A 25,811-nucleotide genomic window follows, 5' to 3' on the forward strand; every position below is an offset into this window, starting at 1 on the left:
GTTGATCTATAAACTCAACATGACCCTGATCAGAATCCCAGCAGGCATTTTATAGTACCTGAGAAGGTAATTCACATGGGACTACAAAGGACCTAGAATACCAGACTACTTTCTTTAAAAGTTGCATCTCAGTCCATTCACTCCTGAGTATTTATCCAAAAGAAATAAAAGCATACGTCCACACAATAACTTATACGTGACTATTCATGGAAGCTTTATTTGTAACAGCCCAGGCCAGGAAATAACCCACAAGAATATCAACAGGTGAATGGGTAAATAGCCTGTGATATATCCATACAGTGGAATACTACTGGGCAGTACAAAGGAATAAAATATTAGTAAAACATATGAATCACAAAATAATTATGCTGAAGCATAAGAAGCCAGACCAAAAAAAGAGTACAGGTTACATTATTACACTTACATAAAAATCTAGAAAAACAAAAGCTAATCTATAATGACAGAAAGCAGATCAGTGGTTGCCTGGAGGGTAGGGGGGTAAGGAGAGGAAGGAGGGGGGAATTGCATACGAAGGGGCCCAAGGAAACTGTTCAAGGTGTTGATATGTTCATTACCTTTATTGCAGTGATGTCTCACAAGTATATACATATGACAAAACATCACATGTATACTTTAAATATATGTAGTTTATTCATGTAGGTTTACCTCAGTAAAGCTGTTTTCTTAATTTACTTTTTAATTAATTTATTTATTTGAGAGAGAGAGAGAGAGAGAGAGAGTGTGTGTGTGTGTGTGTGTAGGGAGGAGAGGGAGAGGGAGAGAATCTCAAGCAGACTCCCCACTGAGTGTCAACCTCCAACACAGGTCTCAATCTCACAACCCTGAGATCATGACCTGAGCCAAAATCAAGAATCGCATACTCAACTGTCCAAGACACCCAGGCACCCCAGGTGCAAAAGAGGGATTAAAAGCACAAAAAAAGAAGGATGCCTGAGTGACTCCATCAGTTAAGCATCTGCCTTCGACTCAGGTCATGATCCCAGGGTTCACGGATCAAGCCCCGCATCAGGCTCTCTGTTCAATGGGGAGCCTGCTTTTCCCTTCACCTTCTGCTCCCCTATTTGCACTCTGTCTCTCTTTCTCACAAATAAACAAATTAAAAAAAAAAAAAAACTTAAAACACACACACACACAAAGGAGATCCAAAGGGACACAAGTTTCCAGAAGGGCTAGGGCAGCTTTATCAATCATGGCTTCATGATGAAATCACCTTAAGCCACTTTGAAAGTCCTGATGCTTTCGCCCAAGATAATCAGGAGTTCTGGAGATTCCCAGGTGTGTGCAATGGTGAGAACTGGTGAGAGGTATGGGAGAATCTAAGAGCCTACAAGGACTACAAGGTGAAGGGAAGTGTGCAGGGTGTGGAAAGGAGGTAAGTACTGGGTGGGTAGATGTCACCGGAAAGTTGCCCAAGGTGGAGGGATCCTATGTGGAAAGCTGGAGGCAGGCTGCAGAGGACTACAGTCCTAGGGATGTAAAGGGTAGAAAGAAGTCATGACCATGAATGAAGCATGTGTACCTTGGAAGTTTATAGTCTCTAACAAAATCAGCATCTGTGTATAGCTCACGAAGATGGTGGGCAGAATCATCCAGATCTCTGGCTGGCTCCCTCTTTCTGAACCCTGGTCTTGGAAAGTCCCACTCTTAGGAAACTGTCCCGAAGATCTTTCAGTTACTGTAGCTCAGAGAACAAAAGGAGGGGTTGCCCCTGTGGTAGACAGGAACAGCGTGAAGGATACAAAAGCATCCATGGCCTCAGCTCTTCCTCAAAACTGGAGACTCTGAATGGGGGCAGCTTCAGAATCAGCTGAGGGCTAGGTGCCTAGAGTGGGGCCCAAGTGTCTATATTTTTAATAAATCCTTCAGGCTCCCAAAGTTTCAGCACCACCACTAACCCACTAGTGAACGCGACTTCCACTGAAAATATCCCAAGCTCCTGTCCACTCTCCAATTCCAGCTTTCCAAGTGGGTGAAGAGGGGTAATAAAGAGTTTCTGATATTAGTTTATCATGCAGAAGACGGGGTGGGGCAGGAACAGATTCTGAGGAGAGGAAGTTGAGTGATACCTTCTATAGAGGAGGAAAGGGTCCTGAACGGGCTTATGGGGCAACCTCCTCACAGCTAGTGGTTACCGATCCACAGCGGTCAATAAGACAAGGCCAGCCCCTTAGCAGAAGTGGGACTTGGTCACACATGCTCTCCAAGTCTTGATAAAAAGTGATCTCTTGGCCCTTGATGTTTCCACCTCCTCTGCTCATGATGTCATGGAAACTTTAGTGCGGCTGGGTCTGTAAACACTGCCTTTAACTGTGGTGAGGAAACCAAAGCCCTTCAGGGGTTGTAACAGGGGCTGGAGGCAACAAGCAGCTAAGAGAGTGTGGTAGAGCCGCCCCCACCCTCAGGAAGCCCACCAGGCCAGAAACACCAGTGGGCCAGAATGGGGCGGGAGACAACCCATCACACTGTCCATCTGGGGCAGAGGAATGGAAGCAACGAAGGAAGGACAGAGGTGGCAGGGAGGGCAAGAGTCCAGCCAAGGCAGGACAACTCCCGTGCCTTGTCCAAGAGCCTCGAAAAGTCCAGGCACCTGCTGAGTGAGAGAAGACATCTTTATTGGGGATGATCAAGGGAAGAAGGTACAGTCGATACTCCCATAAGCCACTGGTGTCAGGTTCACTTCTTCCGAGGCCAGTTTTCACCAAGATGACTATACTGAGCATCATTCCGATCCCGAAGGGGCTAGGAGGTGAGAAGGGAAATCAGTGAGGCAGGGTCAGATTCTCCCAGGGAAGACCCCAGTAGGCCCCAGAGATGAGAGCTCATGCCTGAGTTTTCCAGCCCTGCCATTGATGAGTTCCCCGCTAGAACCCTTCATCCATACACAGAACACCTAGCAACAGCCTCTTCCTCCCTTCCCATTCCCCTCCCATTCATGTCTCTTTCCCCTCACAGCTCACCTGATAGAGCTGGTCATTTTCCAACAGAACTTGAGTGTCAGCAACTAGAAGAAACGGGGAAAGAGTCATCAAGGGCCTAGGAGGAGGGGACAGTGAGACCCCATGAACACTACAAGAGGACAGCAGCTGGTCGTACCCTCAGAAGTCTACATGGGCAATATGGGCACAAGTCTTCCAATAACCAGAGTTAGGAATCCTTAGAGATTGCAAGAGTGACTCCCAGAGGAGACACAACCCACTGCCAGCCCCATTCTTTGCAGGTCCGCACTCACACCCACATCCACAACATACGTGTGCACGTGTGCATGCAAGAACGCACACTCTGTCCCTTCCACTTACCCTTAGAGAACCTTCCAGTCTCATGTCCAGAAAAGCAATAGACTCCCAAAGCAAGGAACAGAGTGGCGATTAGGTCAGTGATGATAATGCCAGCCAGGGTAGCTAAGTCCAGCTCCACACAGTTCTGACACACTGCAGGGGGGCGGGGATGAGAGGAGAACTAGAGAGCCTTCAAGACCAGGGAACCATCTCTGCCTCGTAGGGCAACCCCGGGACCTCACACCAGGACCCAAACTTCAGTAAGATCCCTAGAGAAAGGCCTGCTGATACCCTTGCTACATCCACCTCCACCCTTCATCCCAAGGAATCCCTGAAAAGGAGCCGAGAAGCAGTACCAGCTTCGTAAGAATGCAAACAAGTCTGCAGGGCCAAACCGCTCTCCCAACCCAGCCTCTACTGCTTGAGTACCAAGGCCCCTGCTATTTTTTTTTTCCATTAGTTAAGCTCCAAAGTCTGGTGCACACCATTACAAGAGGGACCCCCACTTTGTTTAGAGAACAGGTTGGTCCAGCATGGTCCTTTCTGGCTATAAGCTTCTCATATCCAGAGGTCCCATTCATTTCAAACCAGAGGGTCCAGAAGGCACATACTTCGAAAATATACTTGCGTAAAAGGGCGTTTGTGTTCTTGTTCATCTGTCCCGTTGCACATATACATTCCTCGTGGGTCCAGGTTGCGTTTTCCCAAGTTCCACATTTTACCATGTGGTAATGGCTGTGTTCCCTCCCACCACTCGATGTTGGTGTCACACCTCAGGAACACCATGTCCTCAAGCTCTTCTACGGTTATCTTGGAGGGGCTCCCTATGAGGAAAACAACAGCAAACCAAAACCCAACCAGGACTGCAGCCAGCTGTTTGGTCTGCAGCAGATGCCTTATTCTGCTGAGTTTGTACTTGAAAAGGCCACTTTCTAAGTCTAGGACAATTTATGGTTTCTAGTGTGAGAGACAGAAGTCACAAGAAAAAGGCTTTGGGAGGCTTCCCGTGAACTACAGGGGCCAGGAAGGATGCAAGGATTCAGTCCCAGCAGAGGACAGACCCTGATGGACATGGAGCCAAATTGGAAATCATGGAGCCAACTGGATCTAAGAACCTTCCTGGAAAGAAGTTCAGACCACTGATTAGAAGTAGAAGGGGAGGGGCCCCTGGGTGGTTCAGTGGGATAAGCCTCTGCCTTCAGCTCAGGTGGTGATCCCGGGATCCTGGGATCCTGGAATCGAGCCCTGCATCGGGTTTTCTGCTTGGCTGGAAGCCTGCTTCCCCTTCTCTCTCTGCCTGCCTTTCTGCCTACTTGTGATCTCTTTCTGTGTTAAATAAATAAATTAAATCTTAAAAAAAAATAAAAGTAGAAGAAGAGTATAGATTACTGAAACATTCAAGAAATATGGAAATGCAGAAGACTGTTCCTTGGCTGGAGATGTCCACATTTGTTTTCCAACAAAACTTTTTTTTTTAAGATTCTATTTATTTATTTGAGAAAGAGATAGAAAGCAGGAGCGGGGTGGGGGAGGGAGAGAGGGAGGGGCGGATGGAGAAGTAGCCTTCCTGCTGAGCAGGGAGCCCAAGGAGGGGCTCAACAAGGGGCTGGATGAGGGGTTCAATCTCTTGACCCTGAGATCATGACCTGAGCCGAAGGCAGATGCTGAACTAACTAAGCCACGTAGGTGCCCCTCCAGCAAAGCTTCTAATTCTACTTCCCAGCCATCTATAACCCTCCCACTTCAGCTTCTCATCCTCTTCCCTCCCGCTTTGCCCCTGCCCCCACAACTACCAAGAGAATAGGACTCTCGTCATTAACGTCTTTCTTGGGACCGGTGATGGTTGGGGTAGGAGAAAAGCTGGTATGGATTACTAGCCCAGCGATCCAGAAGGAGACCCCGGGAAAAATCCCATGTAAAGATTTTTATTTGTTCTAACCTTGCTTAAGGGTAAGGAGGTAGAAAAAATTGTTTTATCAAATTCATTCTTGGTGCGTCACACAAGTCAAGGCTTCTAGGGAGTTTGAGGGCTGGAGGTATGCGCAGGGCCTTTCTAGATCCACTGAACTGTTTTGACTGAGAACACCTCCACAACCCACAGAGACATGAGAATCTGTATCTCCAATCCCAGGGAAAAGTGGAGTCCAGATTCTCCCTGAATTCATATTCCATTACCAATTTGAATACAAGAGCATCTTCTGGAAAATCCCCCAAAGAGCTGTTTCTTGTGCATCTCACACAGGCCAAGGTTATATCACATCCTATAATCGTGTTTTCCATGAGGATCTGTTTCCATTGGAAATCCTGGATGTCCCAAAGCATTTGTCCCAGTTTGCCTGAGATTGAGGGGGTTTCTGGGACAAGACACTACCAGTTTTAAAACCAGGCAAACCAAGATGAGTTGATCATCTTACCATCCCAGATATGCCCTCCTTCCTTCTCCACCTAAACTCAACTTTCTCTTAAAACATCCCCCTGAGTACGGGGTCATGGCTCCGTATGGTGACAAATGATGGCCAAATCACTAAGAGTACTAATCCCAGAGCCTCCCTGTCCTAGAAGAAATAGTGTTCCCTTATCAGTCCTAGGCTCAGGCTCCTGCAAACGGCACATTTCCTGCAGATCTCTGGCCTAAGGCCCTTAGAGGGGCATTCAAGGCCAACATACATGCCTAGGTAGACTCAAAGCCAAGAGCCTGTTTCCCAATCTGAACCCTGTACTACATCCCAGCCCTGCTCTCCTTGACAACTCTGCTTGAAAGTGAAGCTAGCACTGAGAAGGACTTTAACGTGGAGCCCAGTCCAGGTGCAAATGTTCCTCTCGCGTCCCTTGTCCAAGATGTCCTCACCATCTAGAGAAGCCTTACCTTGGGAGAGAAGGACAGCCAGTATCAGGCCAGCCAGAAACCTACAGTGTTCCATTTTCCAGCAGAATTCCTTCAGTAGGTAGACCCAGGTCACAGAACTATCCACCAGGGTGAAAGACACCCTCCTCCCACTGACTCATGGGTACCCGGAAAAAGTAAAGGTGTGGGGGAGGAACCAGAAGACGCCTATCTGTCTGCTCTCTGCCGTTGATCAGAGGAGACTGTCAGGGCAGGGGCAGAGTGGGGGTGGGGTAGAAAGGAAGCAGGTGCAAATGGTTCTTTCTCTGAGCTTGGGGGTGAGGTGAAAGAGATAGCAGAGAATGTGGAAAATGTTGCCTAGACCTCTAGGAGGTAAAAGAAGGTGTAGGATGTTCTTTCCCAACTCACTGATGAAAAACAGTAATTCCAGAGTTTCTGTCAACAGCGTAACTACATTTACTCACCCCCTGAAAACTCACCCCCAGCTCTCAAAACCCTTGAGAAATACTGTGAACCCCATCCCATAAGCCATACCAGCAAGGTTCCTCCCATTTCTGGTCTTTCTTGGGACTCCGCCCAAGGTCCTCCTTGGACAGCCTGGGACACCAGATTACAAGTAGCTTTTTAAACCGGACGTTTGAATCCCAGCTCCAATACTGCCTACCCAGTGGGCCTGAGCCAGTCATGGAATTTTTCAGAGCCTAATTCTCTGCGTATGCCAGTAAGGATTCAGACAAAAAGTTTTCATGGTACATGAGATACCACATTTGCTCAGTAAGAGACAGTTATTAATAACAATGTGATTGACTCACCAGGAGACAAGAGGACTTTTCTCCCCTGTGGCCTATGAGGATCCAAACTCTCTACGCTGCCCAAGTCAGACTGTAATTTACCTGAGGGCAGAGATAGCACATGTCTTGCTCCCTTCTGTATCTCCATCACCTGGCTTGTGCCTGGCACATAACTAGAGGTTCTGTAGATGTTTTTGTTGACTCACTGATGGACTGGCTGAGGGAGCCAGGGGCCTAAGATCCTGGAAACTTGGTTCAGGCTCTGACGCCTGGAAATATATGGCTTGTCTTATTCCAATTTTCCTACCTATTCTCATCCAGGCAGGCCCCTTTTTGATGATCTTGTCTCCAAAGAGCAGTGAAAAATTCCTGAATAAGGGCTTGAGCACGTAAGGTTTCTCACTTAAATTCACGAGTTCTAGCAACCAACTGACATCCTAGCAACAAGAGGTGGCAGAGATGTTTACCCCTCTCATGAAGAAAGGGGCCCATCTCCTACCCAGAACCCAAGGGGTTTCTCTGTGCAAGCTGTCTCTGAGATGAAGAAGCAGTCCTCTCTCCCTTTCCCTCCCACGTCTTCCCATTCTCTACTCCTTCACAAGCAAGATACATATGCACCTGCAGACCTCCTGAGGCCCCTCTCTGCCCACGTTTGAAGTAGAGGGTGGTGGTTCTGGATTCAAGCCTTCTTTCAGGGGCCCCAGGCTGAGGGATGCTGGGCGGAGCCAGACAAGCTGCTCTGCAGGCTGGCGGGCTGCTGGGAGTTGCTTCGTGCTTCTTTCGGGGGAAAGACAGAGACTGACATGGAACCGGGGAAGCATCTGGCTGGCCTCATCTTGGCTGTCACTCTTCTTCAAGGTACGGGGTTCTGGTAGTCTGGAGAAAGGCTCAGGGGAAGAGATCATTACTGGGGAAAAAATGGTATTGGGATCTCTAACCTCAAGGCTACCTCAGACATCACACTAGAATTCTGAGAAAGAAGGGCAAAATGAAGCCTCTTACTGTTCTCTGCTAGAGAGAAGCAGTGTCCAGTGGGAGAGATGGGGTCCTTGTCTCTTAAGAAATGAAAACAGCAGACTTTACTGGCTAGAGGGAAGACCCGGATGCCGCCATCTTAGGTTGAATGTAGCCCAAAAGGGCACAGGCCAGGGACCTGAAAAGAATAAGTGTGTGTTCCTTAACTCAGAGCTGGAGTTCGGGGGAGAACTATAAGGCACTCACCCAGTTGGTCATAGGGCCAACAGGTCAACAAATATGAGTGAGATCCTGCTACATGATATGCTAGGAGGATATAAGGAAGGATAAGAACCTTCTGCCCTAGTGAGCTTATAGTCTAATTGGAGAGAGAAGATTCGGTGTCACTAGACTAAGTGTAAGGTCCAATATAGGATGCCTGGATGAATATTCTGTTGGGCATAAACAATGGGAAGTGGATGACCTGGGTTGATGCCTGGAATCTGGACTAGAGATGGTTCTCCACACGCTGAGGGAAACATGAAAGTTGCTGGAATCATACAAGGATTACGTGAGATGTGAGGAGGAGGGCCTGAGGATGGAACCGAGAGGATATTAACCTTTAAAGGGCAGTTAGAGGGGCGCCTGGGTGACTCAGCGGGTGAAGCCTGTGCCTCAGCTCAGGTCATGATCTCCAATTCCTGGGATCAAGCCCCACATCAGGCTCTCTGCTCAGCGGGGAGCCTGCTTCTCCCTCCCCCCACCCTCTGCCTGCCTCTCTGCCCACCTCTGATCTCTGTCAAATAAATAAATAAAATCTTTTTTAAAGAATAAATAAATAAATAAAGGGTAGTTAGAGAAAAACATCTCACAAGAGATAAGAGGACGATCAAAGAGCTGGAATAATCAGATAATGCAACACGAAGGGAGCAGAGAACTTCCAAAAGGAAAGAATCACCAATAATGAAATATTATAGAGACGTCCTGCTGATAGAAGAATATATTTAAAAGTTTAAGCCTGTGGGATTTAACAAAATAAAGGCCACAGTTGATTTATAACCCTTTCATTGGGGTAGTATGAGGGGGAACCGAATGGAAGTGTGTAGAAGATGAAGACGGTGATAAAATACCAAGTGTAGACTGTCTTTAAAGACGTTTGGATGAGAAGAGAAGAGAGTTTGAGTGGTAAATAGAAAAGGACATAGGATCTAAGATTAAATATTTTTGAGTGTGAGAGAAATGTGAGCCCATTTCTAGGCTAAAGGAAAATGCAGAGAGTAGAGCAAGTTCCTGGAGCTGATGTTGAAAGGGTGGGGTCAAGGACGCAGAGGAGAAGGCAAGAGAGAGGAAGTGCAAATGGCTTTGGCCATGGGTAGGTGTGTAGTTGGGAAGGAAGCTGGAGAAGGTCATTACGGCATCTACGTTCTCAATGACCTAAGTGGTAGACGATGCCACTTGCTAAAACTGAGCTTGGTGTTCCTGAGTGGGGGACTCAAGGAGGACAGTGAGAGTTTAGAATGATTTCTGCAGGAAATTGAGGGGAAGAGCCACTGAAGACCACACAGGTGGAGGGGCAGGGCTGAAAGCCTGTGTGAAGCAGCTAGATATAGCAGAAAGAGCAATGGAAACCGGAACTCTGGGTCCGGATCAGCCACCAGTGAGCTGTGTGAACTTGGATGATCCCTCCTTCCTATGGGCTCTGTCCTCTTACCAGTCAGCCTAGGAAATTTGGCTACATGAGCACTCAAATCCTAAAAAGAAAGAAGACTCACAGAAGCAAAATTAAAGGATGTTAGCAATCAGTTGGACCCTCTCTCCTATAGAATCTGAGTTAGAACAAGGGGTCCCTTTGTCCCTCCCATGGTGATCAGGTGGTCAAGAAGGGCCGCTGGTGAGAAATCTGCTTAACTGTTTGCTTTGCTTTTTTTTTTTTTTTAATTCACTCATTCATCCATTCCTGCACTCACTCAACAAATATAAAGCTACCATGTTCCAAACTCTGTTAAGTACAATTAATAATCATTTCAACCTTGCAAGAAGTTCTAAAACAGCTGACTCCTTCCAACTATTTCCATACTTTTTTTTCCCCTTCATACTTTGACTCATGCTTCATCCGTCCCCACCATACACTCCACCTCTAGACACACTAATTCTCTGTCCTTTTCCAACCTATGTCTTTGCTCCGCTCCTCCTTCTCCCCAGGATGCCTTTTTCTGTCCAGCGAACTCCCAATCATTCAAGTTCCAACCAAATGTCACTTTCTCTGTTAAGTTTTCCCTGTCCCTGACTCTTGGGCAAAATCAATAGCTTCTAGCCCCTTTCAAATGCATTCGCATGAATACTAAAGATAATTTATATGTTCTATTATGTTAGTTACATCGGTGTTTATTTTTCCTGCTTCACTGTAAACTCTTTGGAGGCAACAAGTTAGTTCTTTGTATCACCACTCCTGTCTTTCACACAGCTTAATCAAGTCAGGTACATCAGTGTACCTGGTAAATGTTTGCATTCAATCCAATTGAACTGAATTCTGGTGCTACTTCTCTGTAGTACAACAAGGAACGCAACTCCACTACTCTTGAGTTTTGAGACAGATTTGAAGGCTATTGAATAGCTACCCCCCACCCCAGGACGTCCAGGGTTTCTACAAAAAAAATAAAAATAAATAAAAAGTGGATTACCAAGGCTGAGGATTTTAGAAGTACTCAAAAAGCCTTTAGTTCACGTAAACCCACTTTTGATGGAGCTTTAGCAGCTAAAAAAAAAAAAAAAAAAAAAAGCAGAGTGGGGGCGCCTGGGTGGCTCAGTGGGTTAAAGCCTCTGCCTTCGGCTCAGGTCATGATCCCACGGTCCTGGGATTGAGCCCCGCATCGGGCTCTCTGCTCAGCAGGGAGCCTGCTTCCCCCTCTCTCTCTTCCTGCCTCTCTGCCTACTTGTGATCTCTATCTGTCAAATAAAATCTTTTAAAAAAAAAAAAAAAGCAGAGCATTCCAGACCATGCGTGCAATACTTTGATGTATATTGCTGTATAGTTCTGATGCTAACCATCCAGAATTAACATTAGACCCCACAGGTCAAGGGCACTGTGCCCAACAAGACTGCCCTCCCTTTGAGTTCCAGGCACAAGTTCAGTGGTTCCTATACCACCTAAACTTCTGACAAGCTGGGTACAAACCTGGAGGGTTTGTACAATTTGACGATTGGTTACAACTCACAAAACTCAAGAAAGCACATATTTACTATTACAGCTCAAATTTTTTAAAATAGATTTATTTGGGATACCTGGGAGGCTCAGTTGGTTAGGCGGTTGCCTTCGGCTCGGGTCATGGTCCCAGCGTCCTGGGATCGAGTCCCACATTGGGCTCCTTGCTCAGCAGGGAGCCTGCTTCTCCCTCTGCCTCTGCTGCCACTCTGCCTGCCTGTGCTCGCTCGCTCTCTCTCTCTCTCTCTCTCTCTGACAAATAAATAAATAAAATCTTTTTAAAAAAATAGATTTATTTATTTACTTACTTACTTACTTGTTTGAGAGAGAGCATGAGCAGAGTGAGGAGCAGAAGTAGAGGCAGGCTCCCCACTGAGCAGGGAACCCCAACCTGGGGCTCAGTCCCAGAACTCCAGGACCATGACGTGAGCTGAAGGCAGATGCTTAATGACTGAGCCACCAAGGTGCCCCTTTACTATTACAGTTTAATTATAAAAAATAAAATCAGCATTTTTCCAAATGAAGAGATGCGTAAGGTCTGTGAAGGCCCTGAACACAGAGTTCCTGTGCCCTCTCCCTGCAGAAATAGAATACATCACCCTCCTAGTACATTGATACACTCACTAACAAGGAAGCTCCACTGAGAATTTTATTTCCCTTGACTTTTGGGGGGTTTTTTTAGAGAAAGAGGGAGCAGTGGGAGAACAGATGGAGAGGTTGAGAATCTCAAGCAGGCTCTGCGCCCAGCACAAAGTCCAACACGGGACTTGATCTCACCACCCAGATATCATGACCTGACCTGAAACCAAGAGTCAGATGTTCAACCAACAAAGCCATGCATGGGCCCCTCCACTGAGTTTTTGTTTTTGTTTTAGGATTTTATTTTGTTATTTTTCGGAGAGAGAGACCAAGCAGAGGAGAGGCAGGAGGAGGGAAAAGGAGAAGCAGGCTCCCCACCGAGCAGGGAGCCTAATGTGGGGCTCGATCCCAGGATCCTGGGATCTTGACCTGATCCAGAAGCAGACACTTAACCAAATGAGCCACACAGGCACCCCTCCACTGAGTTTTTACTGGAGTTTCACGACATACGTATAATTGATTGAATTGTTGGCCACATGACCGGATTCAGTCTCCAGCTCCCTTCCTCAGACAAGCTCAGATTCCAGATTACACAGGTCTTGACCAGCCCCATCCTGAGTCATCTCATAACACAAATTCATGTATGGTCCAAAAGACCACCAAGGGGAACCTGAGTGGCTCAGTCGGTTGAGCATCCAACTCTTGATTTCGGCTCAGATCATGATCACAGGGTTGTGGGATCAAGCTCCGAGTGGAGCTCCATGCTCAGCAGGGAGTCTGCTTCTCTCTCTCTCCATCTCCCCCTACCCTCCCCCTACCATATGCTCTCTCATGCTTTCTCGCAAATAAATAAATAAATAAATCTTTTAAAAAATAAATAAATAAGCCCACCAAGAATAACACAGACACTCCTATCACTCGTGAAATTCCAAGGGTTTAGAAACTCCTTCCCAGGAATCTATGACAAAGACCGGACAAATTCTTTATTATACAACACCTTGAATTCAATTTGGTGAGTTAGGCTACAACCCAGGGAGGTAAATATAGATACTGCCCACTCTTAGATTAGGATATCTATCTTGGCCTTGAATGACCAAGGAAATGATTACCTCAGGGCATCTGGACAACTCTATACCCAGCTAATACTCTGTCTCTCTTCTATCTCTATAGGTACGACAGCCGAGACGAAACAAGGTAGTGTGAATGGCTTCTTTCTATCCTCAAACTCTGAGGAAATTCATGGAAATATGGTTCCTACACTAGAAGCCCTAGAGGACTGAGTGACAGAAAGGATAGGATGATGGGTAATAATAGCAGTCAACCAAACGACTGGCCAGTCATGATCTTTCTGGGCAGCTTTCCTGAAGTCAAGCAATTAGCTCTCTAATTCTTGGAGTAGAAACAGGACCCCAGCAGCTAGGCACTATTCAAAGTGGGACCCATGAACCAACACCACTGGCATCAAGTTAGAAATGCTCCATTTCAGCTCTTTCCCAGAACTACTAAGCAGAATCTGAAATTCTCACTAGATTGCCCATAGGAACCATGTGCACAGTAAAGTTTGAGAAGAGCTGCTACAGTGGTCTTGTTCTGATACCTCGAGGCAGGGAAAATTTCAGAAGAGAGATCCTTAACAGACGGTGACTTTTCCCTTTTCAGAAGTTCCTGTGGTAAAACTAGATGGCGATCGAGAAGATGGTTTGGTACTTCTGATTTGTGACTCAAAAGACACAAAGATCACATGGTATAAAGATGGGAAACCAGAAAATTCCTCAAATGGTGCTAAGCTGAATCTGGGAAGCAGTATCAAGGACCCTCAAGGGATATATCAGTGTGAAGGATCAAAGGGCATTTCAAAACCATTCCAAATATATTACAGAAGTATGTAATCCCCTTTGGTTTGTTTGTTATCTATCTATCTAGCAGTACTCGCTATTCTGGTGGGCTTCTTATCCCTGGTGAGTATGGGAATAGACACTAACCAGTTCTCATTCTCTCAATCTCTGCTTGCCTCTTTTTGAATATAACAAGACAATTCCCTCATCTTCTTAGAAAAGCATGCCTGGTCCTATAAAGCCTGGTTTAATTCTGGATAGGCAGTCATGAATTGGAGCCATCATCTATTTATATAAACTGAGTTGGGGTAGTTTCAGGGAGACAGAGGAGATTACAAGGTGAGCAGCAATGAAATGTAGAAGGCAGATGACCACAGAGAAGGGGATCTGATCTTCCTTCTATTTCACATATTTCCTGATGGTCAGACTTTATAGGTTTCCCCAGAATGCCTGGGAGATGGGGGGATATCAGGAAGTGTTGCATGCTTAAGTCCCAGGATCTTCCCAGGCAATTCCCCTAACAAACCTTGCACAGAGAGAGGAGTCTGCTACCCTAGATGGAGGCATTAGCACGTGTAGGCAAGAGAAAAAGATTCAGGAGAACCACTTTCACACCTTGAAGGTGCCTTGTCCCTCCCTTTCCCCATAGTGTGTCAGAACTGCATTGACCTGAACGCAGGCACTGTATCCAGCTTTGTCTTCGCCGAAATCATCAGCTTTTTATTCCTTGCTGTCGGGGTTTACTTCATTGCTGGACAGGATGGAGTTCGCCAGTCCAGAGGTAAAAGAATGTTCCTCAGTGAGAAACGAGACCACCGGGGACCCTCAGTTTCCTTCCTACCAAAGTAGACCCTGTAGAAGAGATGAGGTGGGCACGTGTTGCCATCTAGCCCAACTGGGTGAAAAGGATCCTGTTGTGTTCACAGCATATTTACCTGTCTCAAGAACCACCTCCCTCTGATTTTCCTCCGATTCCTCTGAATTAAAAAAAAAAAAAAAAAGCTACTTGATTGAACTAAGACATACAGAGAGAAACATACATGAATGGCAAGCACACAGCTAAACAAGCAAAGGTACCCATGAATCCAACACCCAGTTCAAGAAAGAGAGTATTACCCACACCCTAGACATCCCCCTTGTGGTCAATTCCAGCCTCTACCCATCCCCCAAAAACAGTATTATCCCGACTTATTGATCAATTTTGCCTGTTTACATTCCTTATGTCAATGCACTCATACAAAAGTACTCCTGTGTGTGTGCTTCTGTTACTCAAAAAACAAGCCTGTGAAATCTTTCCACCTTGTTCTAGTTCACTCACTCATTACTGTTTAGTACTCCAGTGTGTGAATATAACCCAATTTCTTAGCCTACCTTGCGTTTTTTTGTTTGTTTGTTTTTTGTAGCTTCAGACAAGCAGACTCTGTTGTCCAATGACCAGCTTTACCAGGTAAGGGAGGGGGGAATGAATAATTACTATAATTAATAGTACAATTTGGGGGTGGGGGACAAGTTATTCAGAGGAGACCACACAGATAAGGAATTGCTTAGGGCACACAGGTTGATTACATAGTCACACTTTGGGTCGAATGAAGAGAAGAGAAATGAAGAGAAAGGTTGAGAGAGACTAAGGTCTGGATCCAGTGAGAAAAAGCTGAAGAAACACGGAGAGGGACACCCAAAGAAACTGTAAACAGAGCCTCCGACCTCCTTGTCCTCTTTCACCCCCAGGATCGTGAAGCACCCACTCCAAAGCCTTGCACACAAAAAGCATTCAATAAATGAGCATCAAATTAATTCACAGATGAGGAGGGAGGAGGGAAAATGAGTTTATGACTGTGCTGTTCTTTTTAGCCCCTCAGGGATCGGGAAAATGACCAATATGGCCACCTTCAAGGAAAGCGATTGAGGAAAAATTGAACTCAGGACTCAAAGTAGGTATGTCCTTCTACACCAGTTCTAAAAAATTACCTTTTCTGGGGCACCTGGGTGGCTCAGTAGGGTAAATGTCTGATTCTTGATTTTAGCTCGGGTCATGATCTCAGGGTTGTGATATGGAGCCCTGCACTGGATTCTGTGCTCAGCGCAGAACCTGCTTAAGATTCTCTCTCTCTCTCTCCCTCTCCTTCTGTCCCTCTTCCCCAGCACCTGCTCTCTCATGAAAAACAAAACCTTTCCTTTACCTGCCTTCCCATCTGTTGCCAAGCCTATCTCCTTTTTCCAAGAAGCTATAAGCTTAGGGGAGGGTAGGTGACTGATAGTTCTTTATCGTGCAGGGGCTATCCTGTTCATTGTAGGGTTGTCAGCAGCATCCCTGACCTCTCTCCACCAGATGCCAGGAGTACCCCCAGATGTAACAACCAAAAATATCTCCAGATATTTCAAGTGTCTCCCCCAGGGCAAAATCAACATTCATTACAAACCCCTGACCTCTATTAACCTCTTGATCAACCAATCAAGCAATCAGGAGTTCTGATTCAATCAATCAAGTTTCAATCAAGAAAACAGGACCCAAGCATTATTTGGTTTTCTGAACCAATCCCAATTTTTCTTTTTTTCAATCCAGGTGTTCTCTATGCTGGATAGATCCCAGAAACATGGCATTACACTTTGGAACACTCCTAGCGGAGAGACTTTCAGCCCTAATTCTAGACTCGAGTTTCCCAAAGGTGACAAATGGAGAAGAAAGTTCATCAGAGCAAATATGGATTTTTCTCAAAATAAAACTAAAAGGAAAGTAAAAATATGTATGGTGTTGCATGAGCGCCACCTATTGGGAAGTAATTTTCCTGTAAAAGAAAATGGAAAAGGTCCCATAACGCCCTCTATTTGAATATTACTTTTTAAACTTCTAATTTTTATTTACTTTCTGTAATTTACTTTCATAATTTACATCGTTCAAATATGCAATGAAAGGTCTCCCTCCACCTCCATCCCCAGCCATTCAGTTGTCCTTTCCAGAGACAAACAATAGACTAGTTTCTTATGTATCTTTATAAGGTAAATATATAGGTATTTAAATCAGAGGTATTCTAGGCATACATGAGCAAACTCTTTTTTTTTTTCATAAGCACTCTTAAGTACACATTATTCTTCCCTTCCCTATTTTTCACACAAATGGTGTCATACTATACATCTTGCACTTTTCACCTAATAAACCTTAAGATTATTTCATATCAGTAAGTAAAGCAGTCTTTTTGAAGTGCAACCACATTACATAGACTCGCTATGATTTATTTAATCACCCCGCATGGATAGACAAAATAATGCTGCCAATATTTTGCTCTTGCAATGCTGCAATGACTAACGTTGTATAAGTGTCATTTTAAAAATAATTTTATAGGGGGTGCCTGGGTGGCTCAGTTGGTTAAACGACCTGGGATCACATTGGGCATTGGGCAACCTGCTGAGCGGGAGGTCTGCTTCTTCTTCTGACCCCTTCCCCTCTCATGCTCTCTCTCTCTCAAATAAATAAATAAAATTTTTTTTAAATAAAATAAAATAAATAAAAATAAAGGGCACCTGGGTGGCTCAGTGGTTTAAAGCCTCTGACTTCGGCTCAGGTCATGATCCCAGGGTCCTGGGCCCGAGCCACTGGTTGGGCTCTCTGCTCAGAGGGAAGCCTGCTTCCCCCTCTCCCTCTGCTTTATGTTCCCTCTCTGCTGTGTCTCTCCCTGTTAAATAAATAAAATCTTTTAAACAATAAAAATAAAAATAATTGTATTGAGATATAATTTACATGCTATAAAATTCAGTCATTTTAAGCGATTTCCCCTGTTCTCAGTGACTTTTACAAAATTTACCCAGCTGTGTAATCACCATAATCATTAGAACGGTTCCATCACCCTCTTAAGATTTCTTCTGCTGTTTGCAGTCATTCCCTGTTTCCAATCTCAGCCCCAGGCAACCACTAATCTCTTTTCTGTCAGATTTGCCTTTTCTGTACATTTCATATAAATGGAATCATACAATATGCTATTAATTTATACAATGTGTTGGACACTTTCATGCCTATCTTTTTGTGGACCCCACGTTTTCATTGCTCTGGGGTTGATACCTGGGAGTGAAGAATTGCTGGGTTGTATGAAAAATTTATGTTTAACTTTTTAAAATTCCCTGTACCATTTACATTCCCACTAGCAATGGATGAGGGTTTCTATTTCTCCAAATCCTCACCAATATTTGTTACCTTATTCTTTTTTTAGTATAGCCATTCTCCTAGGTATAAAATGGTATCTTATTTACCTTTAATTTGCATTTCCCTAATAACTAATGTTATTGAACATCTTTTCATATACTTGTCCGCCATTCTTTTATCTTTGGTGAAATGTCTATTCTAAATTTTTTTTTAATTTGGGTTGTTTGTATGTCTTACTGTTGAATTGAAAGAGGTCTTTATATTTTGAATACGAGTCCTTTATTACATATATGATTTGCAAATACATCTACCAGTCTGTGGCTTATCTTTTCATTCTCTTCATGGTGACTTTTGAAGCCAAAAAAATTTTAATTTTGGTGAAGCTTATTTTACCCATTTTTTTAATAGATTGTGCTTTTGGTATCATGCCTAAGAAATCTTTGCCAAACCCAAAGTCACAAAGATTTCTCCTATGTCTTCCTTTTATAGTTTCGAAAGTTTCATAGTTTTATTGTTGACAGATGTAATTTTGAACATACTTAGGACAATTCATAACAAACACAAATAAATGAGATTTGGAAGCCATAATGTATTTGCACTTGTAATTTTATTAAATATTGCCAAATTGCACTTCATGGAGGTTACTCCCAATTACAATAATTGAGAGTGCTTTTTGCTCCATATTTTTTGAACTTTGCCAATCTGATAAGTTAAACATGGCATTGGGACGCCTGAGTGGCTCAGTTGGTTAAGTCGCTGCCTTCGGCTCCGGTCATGATCCTGGGGTCCTGGGACTGAGTCCCACATAGGGCTCCTTGCTCGGCAGGGAGCCTGCTTCCTCTCTCTCTGCCTGCCTCTCTGCCTGCTTGTGTGTACTCTCTCTCTCTCTCTGACAAATAAATAAAATCTTAAAAAAAAAAAAAAAAACTTAAACATGGCATCTCAGTATAGTTTTTTTTTTTTTAAAGATTTTATTTATTTATTTGACAGACAGAGATTACAAGTAGGCAGAGAGGCAGACAGAGAGAGAGGGGGAAAGCAGGCTCCCTGCCAAGCAGAGAGCCCAATGTGGGGCTCAATCCCAGGACCCTGGGACCATGACCTGAGCCGAAGGCAGAGGCTTTAACCCACTGAGCCACCCAGGCGCCCCTCAGTATAGTTTTAATTTATGTTTTCCTTATAAAAAAAAAATAGAAGTGAACCATGTGTTCTTCCTTCTCATGATATATAGGGTCATATTCTTTTATCTTTTTCTTATTGACTTGCAATAGCCCTTTAATACGAGTGGGAAACTAGATCTTTTGTTTGTAATATTAGTTGTAGATATTTTTCCAATTTTGGTATTCGTTCTTTGACTTGATGATGATTGGTTTTCTGTGTACATTTTATTTACCTGCATATAGTAGAATTCACTGGTCTCTTGCAGCTTCTAGGTTGTTTCCTATTTAGAAAGGTCTTCCCCAATTTAAGATTTTTCTTTCAGGGGCGCCTGGGTGGCTCAGTCAGTTAGCATCTGTCTTCAGCTCAAGTCATGATCCCAGGATCCTGGGATCCAGCCCCATATTGGGCTGCCTGCTCAGTGGGAAGTGCCACTCCCAACTGCTCATTCTCTCTCTCAAATAAAGAAATAAAATCTTTTTTTTTAAAGATTATTATTTTTAAAAAGTTTTCCTATGACTTCGTCTGGCCTTTTTATGGTTTCATTTTATAGATTTAAATGAATGATCCATCTTGAATTAATTTTAATGTAAAGGCCTAACATACTAACTTGCACACTGCATAGCTACCCAATCATTCCAGAACTACTTTTTGAATTATCCATCTTATGCCCATTGATTTTGGGGGGTTTTTTAAAAGATTTTATTTGTTTATTTGACAGAGAGAGAGAGACAGTGAGAGAGGCAACACAAGCAGGGGGAGTGGGAGAGGGAGAAGCAGGATTCCTGCCCAGTAGGGCGGCCATGTGGGTTTCAGTCCCAGGACCTTGAGACAAAAACCTGAACCAAATGCAGACACTTAGTGACTAAACCACCCAGGCACTTCATGTCCATTAATTTTAAGTTACCACTCCACCCTCACCAGACTGTAAACTCCAAGCAGGAAAAGACTTGTGTACTTTTTACTAATGTATCTTTAGAAACTAGCATAATGCTGGAATAAGATAAGCATTCAAGGGGCGCCTGGGTGGCTCAGTGGGTTAAGCCGCTGCCTTCGGCTCAGGTCATGATCTCAGGGTCCTGGGATCGAGTCCCGCATCGGGCTCTCTGCTCAGCAGGGAGCCTGCTTCCCTCTCTCTCTCTCTCTGCCTGCCTCTCCATCTACTTGTGATTTCTCTCTGTCAAATAAATAAATAAAATCTTAAAAAAAAAAAAAAAGACAAGCATTCAAAGATTGCACAGTGCTGTGTGTGGGTGTATAGCTGGGTGGGAGGTGAAATACACATAACATGAAATTTACCATTTTAAATATTTTAAGTGTACTATTCAGTGGCATTAAATACAATCACAATGCTGTGCAACCATCACCACAAACATTTTGGGAAACTTTTTCATCATCTTAACCTCTGTACTCACTAAAAAATAATTCTCAGGGCACCTGGGTGGCTCAGGTCTCTCAAAGCCTCTGGCTTCGGCTCAGGTCAAGATCTTAGGGTCCTGGGATAGAGCCCTGTGTCGGGCTCTCTGCTCAAAGGGAGCCTGCTTCTCCTCTGTCTCTTCCTGCTGCTCTGCCTACTTGTGATCTCTCTCTCTCTCTGTGTCAAATAAATAAATAATTAATTAATAAAATCTTAAAAAATAAAAATATAATATATAAAAATATAAAAAATAATTCTCCATTCTTCCTTTCCCCCACACCCTGGTAACCTCTATTCTACTATTCTATCCCAATGAATTTGCCTATCCCAGGTGTAACATATAAGTGGAATCATACAATATCTGTCCTTTTGTGTCTGGTTTTTTTCATATAACATAATGTTTTCAAGGTTTATCCATGTTGTGGCATGTATTAGAATTTCAGACTTTTTAAGGCTAGATAATAGTCAATTGTATGTATATACCACATTTTGTTTATCCATTCATTTGTCAATGCACAGTTTGATTAGTTTCCCCCTTTTAGCTATTATGAATAACATTGTTATGAACATTGATGTACAAATATCTGTTTGAGTCCCTGCCTTCAGTCCTTTGTGGTATATACTCAGAAGCAGAATTGCTGTATCATACAGTAATTCTGTTTAACTCTATGAGGAACCACCAAAATTTTCCCAAAGTGCTGCGATATTTTACAATCCCATCAGCAATGCCCAAGGGTTCCTTATTTCTCCTCCTCTTCACCAACACTTATTTTCCAATTTTTTTTGTTAATAGACTTCCTCAAAGATGTGAAGTATTATTTCATTGCAGTTTTAGTTTGCCTTAGTGTCACCAAGCATCTTTTTCGTGGGCTTACTGGCCACTCGTATATTTTCCTTGAAGGAAAGTCTTTTCAAGTCCATTGCCCATTTTTTTTTTTTTAAGATTTTATTTATTTATTTGTCAGAGAGAGTGAGCGAGAGCTAGCATAGGCAGACAGAGTGGAAGGCAGAGTCAGAGGGAGAAGCAGGCTCCCTGCGGAGGGAAAGGAGCCGGATGTGGGACTCGATCCCAGGACGCTGGGATCATGACCTGAGCTGAAGGCAGCTGCTCAACCAACTGAGCCACCCAGGCATCCCCATTGCCCATTTTTTAATCACACTGTGGTTTGTTGTTGAGTTGTAGAAGTTCTTTATATATTTTGGACATTAATCCTTTATCAGACATGTGATTTACAAATATTTGGCTTCATTCTATGCATTGTCTTTTCACTTGCTCTCTTGAAAAGTATGCTGCTTTCACTGCCTTTGTATACCTCAAAGTAACCTTGTAGCATGCATATTGTCACCCCTTCACAGATAAAACTGAAAGCCAACCCTAGCATATCTTAGCACACTGCCTGACACCTAATAAGAACTCAAAACTTTCTATTAGTGTTATTGCTGTTGTTCTTGTTGCTGTTGCCCCAGAGATAATGATAATCTATGAAGAGTAACAGAACCTGCTTCAAAAGGGCATGTCACTGGAGGGAAAAATAGAAAGGAAAAGCCCACAGAGGTTGCCAGCAGCGCCCAGTATCACCAAGACATGGCACCTCGCAATACACCAGATTTCAAAAACGGCCTAGTGTTTCACCAAACTCCAAACTAACCACCGCCCCATGCCCTCGCCCCCTGACCCACCCGCCCCCGACACGCCCCCGACACGCCCCCCGACACGCCCCCGACCCTCCCGGCCGGAGCCCAAGGGCCACTTCCGGCCACTTCCGCCCCGCCCAGCCAGCCAGCGCGTGCGCTGTGGAGATGTTTGCGCGCCAGTTCCCAGCGCAGAGGGGCACACCCTGTTTCCGGCGCCCTGATGAGATTCCACAAGGCCCGGCGCCTGATCATGATGTGAGTTCCGGTTGCCGTGCTGAGTCGGAAGTGGGAACCTTTCGGCCCCTGAGACTTGTCGTGTCGTCGCTGGTGGCCCTTCAGGCTCTGGTAAGAGGAAATAGCTTGACGGGAGGGGATCGCTGAGTTTGCGCTGAGATTTTCTTCTCCTAGCTGAATGCCACTCCAAGTCTCTGCACTCTTGCCTCCAAAATTGCTTCTCCTGTGCCTTCCTGACCCTTGACCCTCACCCTCGTGAACTTCGACCCTTTCTTATTTGAGACCCCTTTCTGGTGCCCCAGCTTCTGGCACCTCTCCCCCTTTTGCCATTCCCCTCCAGGAACAGGCCACAGTGCTGGCCTTGCGTTATCTTTGACTTCCTTTCTCTAGAACGACGCCGAGTGGGTGGGTCTCCCTCCTTGCCAGGAATCCCTTATGGAACCTGGAGAGATGAAATGCAAAGCGTAAACAACAAACAGCCAGATGTCAGAGAAGGGGGAATTAAGCACGATTCGCAGCAGTGAAACCAGTTGAATACATATGGCAAGATATTGACATTTCTTAAGGCAGGTGATCATTTCACTACTCAAAACTCCCCTGGCACTGTGCTTCGTGCTCCCTCATCAGTAGGTCCTGGAGGACACTGATAAGATTGAGTATCCGCAGCTCAGGAGCTTATATTTGATGGGTCTTCTCTTTGGAATCAGTTTTTTGCTCCCAGAGCAAGGACTCGTTTGGTCTCATTATTTTGGTCTCCTATGAGAACCCTCCTGAGATAAAATGGGACCCGGGAAAGAATGCTTTTGGCGTTTTGTCTTGAGATCCTTCTAGCTTGTTGATCTGTTGTTAGGATTTGTTACCATTCTAGCCAGACGTGAAAGAATTTTGAGGTGGAACGTATAACATTGAAAACATTTTCATTCCTTCTTGGTTTAATGCCTCACCAGGACAGAGACCTTAAAAAGCATGATTCACTATAGCATGATTTTGTCAGTCCAGTTTTACGAAGTAGTCTACGTATTTCCCTAAAAGTAACACCCAAGTCTAATGTTAAAACATTTGTGTGCTCTCCTCTTTAAGAGCTGACAATGGCCCTTAGGGATTAGCAGTACTGTTCATAAACAAAAGAGTGAATGGCAGTAGGGAGGGTAAGAGGATTTTGTAGGACTGGAAGTGAATACTTACTGTAGATATAAAACCTTGCAGTAAGTATATCAGAGTGAAATGTGCTTTTAAGTAGGACATTTTTTTTAAGGTTTTATTTATTTACTTGACAGATAGAGATCACAAGTAGATGGAGAGGCAGGCAGAGAGAGAGAGGAGGAAGCAGGCTCCCTGCTGAGCAGAGAGCCCGACAAGGGTCTCGATCCCAGGATCCTGGGATCATGACCCGAACCGGAAGCAGAGGCTTTAACCCACTGAGCCACCCAGGCGCCCCTAAGTAGGACATATTAAAAAGGAAGCAACTCTGGGGCGCCTGGGTGGCTCAGATGGTTAAGTGTCAGACTGCCTCAGGTCATGATCTCTGGCTCCTGAAATGGAGCCCCAGTTTGGGCTCCCTGTTCGGGGGAGTCTGCTTCTCTCTCTCCCCCCCCCAATGCCCTCTCCACCCCCCAACCCCTGGCTCATGTTCTTGTGTAATCTCTCTCGTAATCTCTCTCTCTCTCTCTAATAAATAAATAAATAAATAAAATCTTTTTTAAAAAAAGAAGGTAATCAAGTCCAAGAGCTCCTAAGGTTTGATGGTGGCACCATCCCAAAGACTGACAACAGAATGGTGCTGTATCTCTGTATGGCAGTGGAAAATAAGAGATTATAAGTAATTGGTGACATTGAATATTAAAATAGACAAAATATTGGGGCACCTGGGTGGCTCAGTCATTAAGTATATGCCTTCGGCTCAGCCCATGGTCCCAGGGTCTTGGGATCAAGCCCCATCTTGGGCTCCTTGCTCAGCAGGAAGCCTGCTTCTCCCTCTCCCACTCCCCCTGCTTGTGTTCCCTCTCTTGTTGTGTCCCTCTCTGTCAAATAAATAAATACATTTTTTTTTTAAATCAGGCTTCCATTTCATCAGACCTGTTGGAGTGGGTGATATCTAGGTACTGTTAAATTTGTGAGACCATCGAACGTATCTTTACTGACATCTCCACAAAGGTTCCCATCATTTTTCCCTTTTTCTGTGAAACTTTTCTGTAAGTGGTTACACAGTATTGGACTATGTAAGTAGTTTTTTCACAGCTTTGAAGCTCATATGAGAAGGATGAACTTAGTAAGGTAGGCAGAAATTTTTTGTTCTTCAAAAAGACATATACCAGAGATGACAAGAGATTTATTTCCATTCTCTATTCTACACATCCTGAGATACCAAAGAGCCTCAAGTGTCTGACCCAGAAGCTTGACCTGCTACTGCAACCCAAGACACACAGTAAAGCCCTTACCTTGAAATAGGATCATGGGTGCCTTCAAAGGAGGTCAGGAGTAATGATATGTAAGATTGAATCATTTAATAAAGATTTATTTGGGACTTTGTGATTGTGATATATAATTCCAGACACAGAAAAAAAACTAATCAGATATGAAATTATACTCAAATTGCTTACTGTCTAGCAAGGTAGAGGTCTGCTTTAGGAATATAATGTAGGAAGTTATAAATCCTATTATAAAATGTAATGGGAAGCTAACGTCTTTTTTTTTTTTTTTAAGATTTATTTGTCTTAGAGAGTGCACATGTGCATGCAGCAGGGAGGGGCAGAGGGAGAGGGAAAGAGAGTCTTAAGCAGACTACAGTTGAGTGTGGAACCTGACATGGAGCTCCGTCCCACACTCTTGAGATCATGACCTGAGCTGAAACCAAGCACTGGACACTTAACCGACTGTGCCATCCAGGCACCTCAGCTTCTTTTTATAATGTAACTGTAATATTGAGAAAGGATAAATCCTGTTTATTTGTCTTGATAGTCTTAGGAGTTTATCTTTTCATATGTTCTGTATTTCTGACTTTCACCTTGCTTCCTTTCTACCTCTTAGAGGTGCAGATAATGCATCTCCTTTGTACTGTTTGTTTTGATTTATTTATTTGAAAGAGAGAGGAGAGAGAGAGAGAGAGCAAAAAAGAGGTGGGGAGAGGCATAGGGAGATGGAGAAGCAGGTTCCCCACCAAGCAGGGAGGCAGATGCAGGGCCTGAACCCAGGACCCTGGGATCATGATCTAAGCTGAAGGAGAGGCTTAACTGACTGAACCACCCAGGCACCCCAAGATTATTTATTTATTTGTTTCTCAAGGAGAGGACACACAAGCAGGGTTGGGGGTGGGGAGCAGCAGGCATAGGGGTAAGCAGACTCCCCGCTGAACAAGGAGCTGAATGTAGGACTCAATTCCAGGACCCTGGGATCATGACCAGAGGCAAAGGCAGTCACTTAACCTACTGAGCCACCCAGGTGTCCCTAAGATTTTATTTTTAAGTAATCTCTACTCCCAACATGGGGTTTCAGCTTAGAAACTCAACATCAGGAGTTGCATGCTCTACTGCCTGAGCCAGTCAGGTACCCCTCAGGCTGTTTTAAAGCCTCTGCCTCCGGCTCAGGCCATAATCTCAGGGTCCTGGGATCGAGCCCTGCATCGGGCTATCTGCTCATCGGCCAGCCTGCTTCTCCCTCTCTCTCCGCCCGCCTCTCTGCCTACTTGTGATCTCTGTCTGTCAAATAAATAAAGTCTTTTAAAAAAAAAATT

General features: G+C 44.5%; 3 protein-coding genes across 4 annotated transcripts in view; 2 read left to right on the forward strand and 1 right to left on the reverse strand.

The window, feature by feature from the left end:
- Positions 1-721: 721 nt before the first annotated feature.
- Positions 722-6,328, reverse strand: LOC131836621 (T-cell surface glycoprotein CD3 delta chain). The gene is made up of 5 exons (XM_059182203.1): positions 6,163-6,328; positions 3,908-4,120; positions 3,318-3,449; positions 2,979-3,022; positions 722-2,760 (listed from the first exon to the last, which is right to left on the reverse strand). Exons 1-5 carry the CDS (start codon positions 6,215-6,217, stop codon positions 2,695-2,697), a joined length of 510 nt encoding a protein of 169 aa, XP_059038186.1. The 5' UTR covers positions 6,218-6,328; the 3' UTR covers positions 722-2,694.
- A 1,274-nt stretch (positions 6,329-7,602) lies between these two features.
- Positions 7,603-16,243, forward strand: LOC131836608 (T-cell surface glycoprotein CD3 gamma chain). Of its 2 annotated transcripts, none has more exons than XM_059182191.1 (7): positions 7,603-7,790; positions 12,838-12,861; positions 13,327-13,548; positions 14,152-14,283; positions 14,906-14,949; positions 15,354-15,433; positions 16,066-16,243. In XM_059182191.1, exons 1-6 carry the CDS (start codon positions 7,736-7,738, stop codon positions 15,417-15,419), a joined length of 543 nt encoding a protein of 180 aa, XP_059038174.1. In that variant the 5' UTR covers positions 7,603-7,735; the 3' UTR covers positions 15,420-15,433; positions 16,066-16,243. The 2 variants fall into 2 exon arrangements, with proteins under 2 accessions (XP_059038174.1, XP_059038166.1); XM_059182183.1 differs by having other exon boundaries at positions 7,606-7,790; positions 15,354-15,437.
- A 5,794-nt stretch (positions 16,244-22,037) lies between these two features.
- The window catches only part of UBE4A (ubiquitination factor E4A), a 42,441-nt gene continuing 38,667 nt past the window's right edge, over positions 22,038-25,811 (forward strand). Inside the window, exon 1 of the mRNA XM_059182211.1 lies at positions 22,038-22,192. The gene's annotated coding sequence lies outside the window, so the exon portion shown is untranslated. The remainder of the gene's footprint in view (positions 22,193-25,811) is intronic.

The sequence above is a fragment of the Mustela lutreola genome, chromosome 1 (assembly GCF_030435805.1).
Source record: "Mustela lutreola isolate mMusLut2 chromosome 1, mMusLut2.pri, whole genome shotgun sequence".
In the NCBI taxonomy this organism is placed as follows: domain Eukaryota; kingdom Metazoa; phylum Chordata; class Mammalia; order Carnivora; family Mustelidae; genus Mustela; species Mustela lutreola.